This window comes from Haliaeetus leucocephalus, unplaced genomic scaffold, assembly GCF_000737465.1.
Source record: "Haliaeetus leucocephalus isolate CR32 unplaced genomic scaffold, Haliaeetus_leucocephalus-4.0 Scaffold450, whole genome shotgun sequence".
NCBI classification, from domain to species: domain Eukaryota; kingdom Metazoa; phylum Chordata; class Aves; order Accipitriformes; family Accipitridae; genus Haliaeetus; species Haliaeetus leucocephalus.
In genome coordinates this window covers 7,559,460-7,569,950 of record NW_010972886.1, presented here as the reverse complement: position 1 = coordinate 7,569,950, position 10,491 = coordinate 7,559,460, and the positions used below count along the sequence as shown (strand labels likewise).

The 10,491-nt window shown below is 43.0% G+C and overlaps 1 protein-coding gene across 1 annotated transcript in view; it reads left to right on the top strand.

Annotated features, from left to right (window-relative positions):
- Positions 1-10,007, top strand: part of LOC104836435 (THUMP domain-containing protein 2-like) — a gene marked incomplete at its 5' end in the record, with an annotated part of 10,240 nt that extends 233 nt beyond the window's left edge. Inside the window, 8 exons of the mRNA XM_010575044.1 lie at positions 1,223-1,635; positions 2,813-2,890; positions 4,235-4,287; positions 4,599-4,686; positions 5,303-5,374; positions 6,000-6,114; positions 7,877-7,994; positions 9,513-10,007. Of these exons, the coding sequence (XP_010573346.1) occupies positions 1,223-1,635; positions 2,813-2,890; positions 4,235-4,287; positions 4,599-4,686; positions 5,303-5,374; positions 6,000-6,114; positions 7,877-7,994; positions 9,513-9,831 (1,256 nt within the window). The remainder of the gene's footprint in view (positions 1-1,222; positions 1,636-2,812; positions 2,891-4,234; positions 4,288-4,598; positions 4,687-5,302; positions 5,375-5,999; positions 6,115-7,876; positions 7,995-9,512) is intronic.
- Positions 10,008-10,491: the final 484 nt, after the last annotated feature.

The window sequence follows — 10,491 nt, the reverse complement described above, 5'->3', positions numbered from 1 at the left end:
GGGGGGGGGGGGGGGGGGGGTGGGCTGTGCACAAACGTGAAGGCCCAATTCAAGTCCTATTCATAAAGTTATTTTTTTTACTAGTAGCTGTAGTTCTAATTGACAATAATCAGTTCTGAAGAAACTTTCACCTAGGTGTGCTTTCAGTGCTTTTTTTTTGTGCTGAAAATGCCTGTAAAATTGTTTTAAAAATATGCCTTACCTGCCTGTGTTCTGCTGGCACCATACATATATGTGTATGTATACTCCCCCCCGCGCTGAAAAATAACTCAAACCCACCCCACCCCCCGACACTGAACTACAGTTCTGGACCCCTTGTATGCATTTTAACAATGAGTCTTTTTCTTTTAGTCAAAGTGGACCCAGATATATATCCTGTGTCACTTAACTGTTCAGTACGCAGATTCTTGTAAATCTCAGCTACTTGGGTCACATTCTCTGTCAGTGTTGGAGTAAGAATTTGAAGTAAGGTGGATTGATATCTGCATGCTGGTGGGATTTTATTTGGGAGATCATAAATGGCCTTCAGCTTTGAGGATCAAATTTAACCATGATTCTAAAATTTAAAATGAGAACTAGAAGTACTGTCTCCCCTGCCCCCACCTTGACCAGCTTCAAGGTTTCTAAGTGAACTGGCCTCTATATTCCTCGTGCCTCTCTTGTCATTGCTAGCTCAAGAAGACTACCCATGGGTGTAAGTTTAGGCGTGTGTCAGAGACTTTGCAAGATTGAAGGCAGGCTGATGGATAACAAGGAGAGATTTCTTTCATAAAATTGTGGCTTTTATTCTGAGCTGAATCAAACTGATTCATGTTTGTGTCTGTCTTTCAATCCTGGAAAGTGTCCCGCACCTCTTTATCCTGGACCAAGTGCTTTCTGGGGAGGATTGCATGGATAGCAGGCTGGTCCTCTGTCCCTGGGAGTGACTCTCAAAGGTGGTCTGGTTTTCTAGAGCTGCTGAGTTCCTCTGCAGAATTCAACCCTTGCATGATTTAATCTTGGCTCTGCAGAGCTTGTAATCAGAGGGTGCCTGGATCTCTGCTGGTGGGGTATGTGGGTGTTGAGAGCTCAGCTGTGCCTGTGATTGCTGCTGCTGCTGTGGTTCCTGGATTCACCCATGAATGAGATCTGAATACAGTCTCTGTTAACAGCTGTTCTCAATCCATAGGAAAATCAAACGCTGAGACTGAACTACCTAACCTGAAACTGCTTTTTCTTCCAGGGAAAGTGCTGCATGAGATTAAAAGCCTTGTCATTGAGGAGCCAAAGTATTGGCTGGATGTTATCTCTATTTGGAGAAACCTTCATGGGTGCGGGGGACAAAAAGATAATGTCTCTCAAGAAAACCCATCACCTCTCAAGAGAAAATCAGAAGAGGCAAACATTGCAACTAAAAGGCAGAAAATGGAACAAGTGAGAGGGACTATGTCTGAGGAATGTAAGGCGGAAGGCAGAGAGAGGTGTGTGGTACCAGAGAGAAAGAGTGATCAGGACTGCTGGACTGAAAGCAAGACTTCCTTAGAAGACCCTTCCAAAAGCAGTGGGGAGGAACCTATTGCAAATGAGCAGCTTAGCTTCAGTTTCAGAGTTTCTTGTCGTTGTAGTGGAGCAATTGCCAAAATACTTACTTCACAGGTATGCTAATGTGTCTATGTTTTAAAAGAGTTTAGCAAAGGTGAAGAGAGATGGTAGTTAATTTGTCATTTCAATTATGTGTTGCATGTTTTGGAATAACAAACTGATGAAAGCTTTTTCTGTATTTTTTCAAAAAAGCCCTTAACCTGCATTTACCTTAAACAAGTGGAAATACAAAGGCTGTTGTTAATTTCTGGGTGCTATTACCCTGAATATTTTTCAAATCAATGCCTTTTATTGAGGATAAGTAAAGGGAATAGGTTGAGGTGGCTGGGCTTCTGGAGTCTGAGGAGTGATCTGATAGTAGTTTACAGCTACTTAAAGGGCCATAAGAGCCACACTCCTCTCAATTGTGGCAGACAGTGTAAAAGAAGGTGCAAAACCAGAACTTTGCAGCTTCGGTGGTCTCTGGTTGGGTGTTGGGGAGAACTTGTTCCCCAGGAGGGTGGTGCAGCCCTGGGAGGCATCCTGGGGAATGGATCTTAGTCCTTGGGAGAGAGCGCTGGGGTAGAGACATCCAGTGGCCCTTTTTTCTGCTCCTCTTCCCATCTGTAATATCTTTCTACTGTGAGGAAACTAAAAAAATAAAACCTGTGTAGATGCAATTTATGTAGATTTCTCTTCCTTGAAGATAACAGTTGTTTAACTAGATATTTTTTTTCCTACTAAAGCTAGTACCTTGGGAAGATGGCATACATGAGCCTGCCAACAAGAATGTTTGCTTAAATTTGTGCTGTGTGTTTGAACTCTCATACTCTGAAGGTAGTCAGAGCTTTCTAGATGCCATAAAAGCATTAAAATTGTGAGTTGCAGTTATGGATTCACAGATTTTTCTCTTAGGTGATCTAGTTTATAGCCATCAGAAATATTTTGTGTGTGATATATAATTCTAAAATGATGACAACTTGTTTAGTAACTTGGGCAGGACTTAAACTTCAGCCTCCCACACTCCAGCTGAGTGATATTAGTTTTGTCCTATGGTGTGTTTGCTCTGCCCCTCGCTTGCTCTGCCCTCTTGTACCTCTTCTGGTCTTTGTACAAATTGTTCTCCTAGGGATAGAGAGAGAGACTCTTTCTTTTCCCAGGTATTTCTAAGGATTGTGCAGTCAAGGCTGTGATCTGTAGTTTTGTTAGATCTGTTATTTTTACTGCCCATGACTATTTTTCCCCCTTGCAGGAGATTGGAAGAGCTGTTGGCATAGCGCTCATGAAGCAGTGTGGGTGGCGAGCTGATCTGCGGGATGCTGATCTAGAGGTAGTGGTGCTTGTCTGCCAGATGGTCTGTTGCTTCTTCCAGATTTGCCCCCAATTATAATTTGTTTTGTTCAATGCTCCCTATGCACTTAAGGACCATGGCCTCTCTCTGTTTGTCTTTCTGCTGCTGAATTTAACTAGAAATCATCTGGTAGCACTAAGCAAAGCTTTTTAGTAGCCACTGTGTATGTGCCTTGAAATAAATACCAGAATGGCCAGCATGGGCCTGTACATTAGGCAAAGGATCCATACAGGCGATGTCTCAGGATCTGGCACACTTACAAACCGCTGGACTCTGTGTTAAAAGTGGAGATCACCTGTGCCATTGGGCAGCTAGCTTAGCCTCTGTAGGTGAAGAGAGCAAGCAGCAAGGTCACGTTCTCAAGGAACTCGAGAGTGCTGTTTCTGAAAGAGCCTCCTCCTAGACTCTGTCCCTGACAAGCAGCTTGCTTAAGACACCATCTGTGGTGCAAGCTGCCTGGAGACCTTGGAAAGGAGTCATTGCTCTTCACAAGCTGTTTCTCCATTCCTGTGCTTGGCATATGGAAGCTGCTCTCAGCACTGATGCTGGGAGGTCTGAGGCCTTCTCTAAAAGCTCTGAGTTCATCTACTGGCTCTGGTTTTCCCAGGGCTATGCATTAAATATGGCTTTGTTGAGCCTCAACTGGGGCTCTCGTTCTTGTCCACATTTTTGCTCTGAAACCATTCAAGTGCTGAGGACTGTGATACAGCAAAAGCATCGTGTTTCTCTTTGGGCTTCCTGGGGACGGACTGCAGTCATGCAAGACCTGTTGGGGAGCTCAGTCATCTTCTGGGATGCTTCTGTGGAATAGAAGGACAATTTCTTTGAGCTGCCTGTATTTCTGGAAGAATTGCCCATATTTGCCTTCCATCTGAAATGCCCCTTAGTGGCACTTGTGGGGTTTTTGTGGTTTTGGTTTTTTTTGTTTTTTTTTTTTAAAGGAGGGGGGTATGTGAATAGCTGAGTGCTAGTATACAGTGAATAATCTTCTCCTGCTTAGAGTAAATGGTATTATAATTAAAAATATCCATTCAGTGTTACAAAAATCAGTTCCATTAAAGATTCAAGTGCTTGCTGATGGATTCCTGGCTGGCAAAATTCCTCTCCCAGCTTGCTTAAATGTTAAATCCCCTTTAAAGTAGCATTCAGATTATCTAGTGTGATTTCTTCAAATTAATCATAAATGTCTAAAGTGTGTATTTTTGTTCTTAAAAACTAGGATCAGAAGTTCATAGAAACATTTTCTGTGTCTGGTTTAAATGAGTTAAAGCTATTATTGTGTCAGGTTGAGAGTTTCTAACGTAATTTTTTTTCCTCTTTCAGATCTTTATACATCTTAATGACATTCATTCTGTGGTAGGGATTCCTCTTTTCAGGTAGGCATTCTCCTCACCAGATTTGTCTTGGTAGTATCAGAACAGGCATAATTTCTAAATAGTCTTGCTGTCCACTGTGAGTATTTATCTTCTGGTTTAATATTCACTGGACTGTCGCGTTAGTCTTGTGGTTTGTCTGGAGCTTATCTGAGCATGTAGGTCAGACTTTGCAGTGAGTTATGGATAAAAGCAGACTATGGTTTCTGTCTGTCTGTCTGCAGATCTGTCCAGTTCATTTGTTCTTTCATATTACATGCGCTTTTCTGGGTGGTTGTACCATTATCTTAGATTGATTTTTTTGCTGCCTGCAGACTTCCATTGGCAAACAGAGAGTATATTAAAACAGCAGGACTGCGGTCAACAATTGCATGGGCCATGGCATCTCTGGCTGAAATCAGTGTAAGTGAATGTTCATGGCAAAGGTGTAGAGTCCTGAATGAAGGGGGGGTTGCTGCTCGTTAGAGCTGGAGCTGGAAGCTTTGAAGAGGTGTGTTGATTTTAATGCTCCATCCTCTAATGCATGTGGGCAGGGTTTGCCTTAGCTGTGATCAGAGTGTGCTGTCACCTGCTGTTCAACCAGATATCTGCTGTAATCCCAGGTTCTTCTCAGGAGAGGTGCTATTGCTTGTATGAATATGTATGTCTAAATGGCAAGATTTTTTCACTGTCCAGGCGTCAAATCTTGCTTGGGATTGTTCTCCCAAGGAAAAACTGAAGCAAGTGTGATCTTTTCTATGGATTAATTTGGTACCAATATCCATCTGCAGTCCACTCAGTTTTTTTTCCTAAATGTCACCTCAAGGCTGGATGCATTGATGCATTGTCTTTAGTGAAACTATTAATACTTTTTACTATCTTGTCTTACAAGCAAATTTGACCTGGCAAACCAGTGATTATTGTTACCTACACTGGATTCAGTGGGAATATGTAGGTGATCTGTACATCCCCGAGGAAGCTTTGTTCTGGGAGAGGAGTCTGTCTTGCTTGCAATGCAATAACCCCTTTATTTTTGTAGGCAGGTGCCTTTGTGCTGGATCCTATGTGTGGGCTAGGAACGATACTGCTGGAAGCTGCCAAAGAGTGGCCCGTGAGTATCACACTGGCAACAGGCAGGACCTTTGCAAGATGGCTTGTAGTTGCATCAAAAAAAATCTGTACCACAGTTACACCAAAGTCCATTACTGGAAAGCTGGAACCAAACTGGTTTTTCTAGGCAGTTGTTAAAAGTATTTTAGTACAAACCTTCCTCCACAGGAATGTGAAACCAAGTCCTACATACTTGTGTAGGCAGGTGCTGCAAGTCCTTTATTTATACTGCAGGATTTGTGTGAGGCAACCATGGACTTCTAAAACTGCCTCGGATTGTCCTGGGATCAGACATGTCAATGTGATGGTACAGTCAGTTGTCAGTATTAGAGACAGCATGGCTGTTTGTAGCTGGCTGGGGTCTTGCTGTTAGGATATAGCCTCAGTATTTCTGTAAGTTACAAGTGTCTTGAGCAGACCAGAACATGAAAAGGAGTGAAGACAGCACAGACTTCCCCCATTCCTCTGTCCTCTGGGTCCATGTGTAGCTCTGTGTAATGGTAGGAGATATCCCAGCAAGGGGTTTGTCTTCGAAGAGCTGTGCGACAAGGCAGTTCTGAGAAGGGTTTATAAAATAAATACACCTGGTTGTCAACAAAATTACTTTTCTCTTTTTCTCTGAACAGGAAGCCTGTTACTGGGGTGCTGATATAAGTGATTCACAGTTAGAGGGTGCAGATGTGAATATTAGGACTGCAGGCTTGATGGACAAGATTGAGTTACTTAAAGCTTCTGTGAAAGGTATGTCTGTAGGCTTTCCAAGGAGACGTGTTTGACATTTTTTGTGGTTCTGGGATTATACAGGTAAAGTAGGTTCTCTTGAGATGATGTGTAGTGGAGCCAACTCTCAACAAATAGCTGAATAGTGACTCTGTAGTGCTAGTGAATAGATAATTATCTGTTCTCCCCTCCCCACCCCTTGCCCCCAGGAACTTTGGCAAGAATAAACTCAGCAGAAGACAATGAAAATAATTGTCAGACATGGGCAGTAGTCCTAATGATGAATTTGTGAATACCACAAGGAGTACATACTATGTGAGAGTTCTTTGTGTCTTATGAGAACAGAGCAAGGACAAATCCAGATAAAATGTGGCTTGTAAATTAAATTTATCAGATAAGTAATGGTGGGGACTCATTAAGCTCAGCTGAATTGTTGATGTTTTGCAGTAGGAGTGTTTTAAGTGACGATGCCTTTCTCCTGGAAGAGGGAATCTGTTTGCTCTCAGTTCATGAGCTAATCTGGGGAGACAGTAATAATTTTATGGCCTTATTCTGGACCTCAAAGCCTGAGTCCTTTATGAAATTCATGACAGATAAAAGCTGGCTGTTTTTCCCCGTGCATGGGTGATGAAGTATGCATATTTTTTTACCCTGCGATACTTATTTCTTACCAGAATGATAAGAAATATTATTTGTCTTTTCATAAGAATATATATGGCTTTATTTCTTACTTAAAAGCTGTGATTGGGCTTGGCTTCTAGGATGACAGAAGGTACTTTGATGTCAGGCTTTTCTAATACTGAACAAGTAATTGACGTCTTTGTCACTGGTCAGAAGCTGTTATTTCTGCATGTCTTGAGAAGGACTGTAGGTAACTTGTCCTTCCATTTGTGGATAAAATTGTTAAAAAATTGTTGTGCTGCAAGTGTTGATCCGAGGATGGTCCAAGAAACATCTCCAGCCAGTTCTGGAAAGGCTGGCATAGAATCACAGCAGGGTTTAGGTGAGAAGGGACTGCTGGAGGTCTTTAGTCCTGTCATCTGCTGGGAGCGCGGCTAACCCCAAAACTGGGTCAGGTGCTCAGGGCCTTGTCCAGTCGAGTTTTTAGCATCCTTGAGCGATGGAGAACCCACAGTATTGTCCTTTCACATGCTGGCTACGCTCTGGCCAGCACAGACTGGTATGTGGCCAGCCTCCACCACAAGGGTGCAGTGCTGTATCATGGTCAAGAGAACCGACTATTCCCAGGATACAAAAACTCTGGGGAGATACTTCAAAGACACTAGCTCCGACAGAATCCAAGTGATTCTGGCTGTAACCAGATTCTTGGGGGGAGAAAAGGGGGATGGAGAGGAATTTAACATGGTTTCTTGCCATTCATATGTGTGCATCTGAACATCTGCACGAAGTGAAGTGCTTGCAAGCTTACCTCTTCTTTTGCATTTTGCTTGTAAAGATGTACTGTGTGTTGATAAGCAGTAGTTGGTTTGGAACCATGCAGTTCCCTGTTTGGAAAGTCTCGCTGTCGGGGCAAACATATCACCATTAACAGGGAATCTGCAAGCTAAACCACGTTTTCATGTATTTGTCTCTTCCTAGTCTGCATTGGGTTGGTAGCTTTGTAGTGCCATTTGTGAGGTTAAGTACAGAAAGACCTATGAATCTGGATACATGACCCACGAAAAAGCTGTTAGGCTTTTGTTAGTTTTGTAAGGTGAATGGGGGCATAGCTCCTGTTTGTTTTTCACGTAGTCAGTTGTAAAGACATGCCTTTATTCTGCAGCATTGCCGTTGCCTTCGGAAAGCTTTGATGCTGTGATTTCAGATATTCCATTTGGGAAGAAGTTCAAGATCACAAAAGACATACAGCTCCTACCGGATATTCTCCAGGAAATGGAGAGGTACGTGTGGTCTTTGACATGCTTGGGGTTTGATGTAAATGCCCTGATGGTTTGCGATCATAAGTCAGCTTCAGGTTTGCTTTATTCCAAACAGTCTCCAGCTCTGCAGTCTGGTCCTGTGCAGGCTGTGAAAGTCTGAGTCCTTTACTTGTCCCTTAAAGGCTGTTGTGGCTTGTCTTGCAAGCTGTGGAAGTGCGGATGGCAGCACAAGCTGACAAGGAATGAGCTTGTTGTGTGAGCCACACTCACAAATGTTCTTTACAAGGCAGAACGGAGAAAGAGGAGAGGATGCACTAGGCAAACTTAAAGCATGGCCAGGCAAATCAAGCAAAAATCCCTTCTCAGTTGAGGTCTGCTTGTATAAAATCCTGGGCTTTCCTTCTGGGTTCACAACCAAACTTTTACCAGCCTGCATGGGCAGAAAGGATCTCAGACCAGAAAATGGTGATATGCGTTTTCCTTTCTGTTAGCGTATACTGGCATATCCAGCTAGCCACCTGGTCTGCTTTTAGATGCCTCCTTTCATCTCTCACCCTGTCATTTTGTGGCAGAGTTGAGCCGAGCTAATAGCAGGCTGCTTCTAACGGGCAATTCAAACCATCTGCCCCTTTATTTATTTTCTTGGCTGAAAACAAGCCCTTTCTGTAGGATTGGTCTTCAGTGGGTGTTGATCTTGCTCACCTACTGCAGGAATGTGGTGGGAAGATGGTGAAAAAGGTGAGGTAGCTCCATAGAATGGCATGGCAATCTTATGTCAGCTTGCACTGAGCATCCCTCCCTTTGGCCATGCTTGTCTTCTGATCTCATTTGCTCTGTTGGGCCGTCCTAAGCAAAGTATTTCCTGGCAAAGGGACCGTTACCATGAGAGCCCCACCAGTAAGACTGTTCAATCCACTTACTGTGAACAAAGCCAGGATAGTCATTTTTTCCCCCTCTTTCAAAGTGTAATGTTTGCTCATGTACTAAGAAAAATGGATTACAAACAATGGTTAATTTTCCTAGGCTTCCTGAGTTTGAAAGCCATTAAGGATTACTGGAACATGGAAAGGACGGACCTTTTAAAGTTTCTGAAGGGAAAGGCCAGCTTCAGAATTGCCTTACCAGCCTGAAAAGCTCTTGCTGCACTGTGAAGCTGTTCCTTTGCAGACTGGTGGAGGCTCGTGCGACCCAAAAAACAGGGTTTGAAGGCAATAGTGCCCTCAATCCTTGGAGAATACTAAGAGTGAAAAAGCCGAGTCCATCTTCCCTGCTAACCCAATGGAAAGAACTCCTGAGGTCAGAAATGTTTGGGAGTCAGGACAGGGCCCAGTTCTCCCATTTAGGAAGAATTATGAAAATAGGGAATTTAAATTCCATTTGGAGACATAGCTTACTGAGTTGACCCATGACCCTTAATGTGCTTAGGTGCTTTATTGAATGCAGCTGGCATCTGAAGTGTCAGCAGTGTTGAGTTCTGCACAGACAAACTGATGCTAGGCAGAATGAACACCTAACCTTTATTTTTCCTGCAATTGCCAGAGTACTTCGTGTTGGAGGCACTACTGTATTGTTGCTGAGCCAAGATCTCCATAAGTGCATGGATGGCATTACCAAGCGTGCTGAAAATGACTCTCCTAATGTCATTTCTGATGGCACAAGTGAAACCACCACTGCAAAAGCCCTGAATGTTGATGGGAATTCATCCTCCTTGGTGAACGGTGTTGAAGAATCCTTTCTCAGCAGCAGACAGACACGTTTTGGGTCTCTGGTGCCAGATGGTGTCTATGGAGTTAGTCTTGGCAAGACAGATGCTTTCATATACAAGTACAGGAAGATCTCTTCTGCTGGGAATCAGTAGCTTTCTTGCACTGGACCAAAATGAACTTGAATCCTGATATGCTTGAAAAGCAGCATGGCAGTGATCCGGTGGAACGCTGCTGATCCACACCCTGTGCCATTTGTTAGCTTGCCTCGCTTTTTTGGATGTCCTAAAGCGTTGCTTTTCTCTCATTGGTTTTTAGGAGAGGTGGAAGATGCCTACTAGTGTTTCAGATGTTTTTACTGTAAAATATTGTCATAAGACAGAGTCATCAAATCCTTGTTTAGGCAAAGCCTCTTGGTATCAGGGGGAGTTTCTTTGGAAGAGAAAGTCTTTATGTGCAAAAACAAATGTGGTAATATTAAATGTAAATGGGTTTTTGCCTTCAGCAGTATTTTTTAGGAAGCACATCTTGCCTGAAGAAGTCTCCAGCTCTTTTTGAGGGCTGGATGTATGCTTTACCTTGCAGTCTTATATTTTATTTTAAAGCTCATTTCTGATGAGTTTGAAATGTCGCTATTGAGATCTCTTGGAGTGGAAAATAAAACTATTTTCTGTATTAATTCTTTGCAGTGTTTGCATGTGTCTAATGGGTATGCTTTAGCTTTTTTAGGGTGAAGAGACTTATTTCTATCAAAAATAATGCTTTTCCTCACTTGGTAAGGTTACTCCAAGGGCACAGTGTGAAAGATGGAAAAA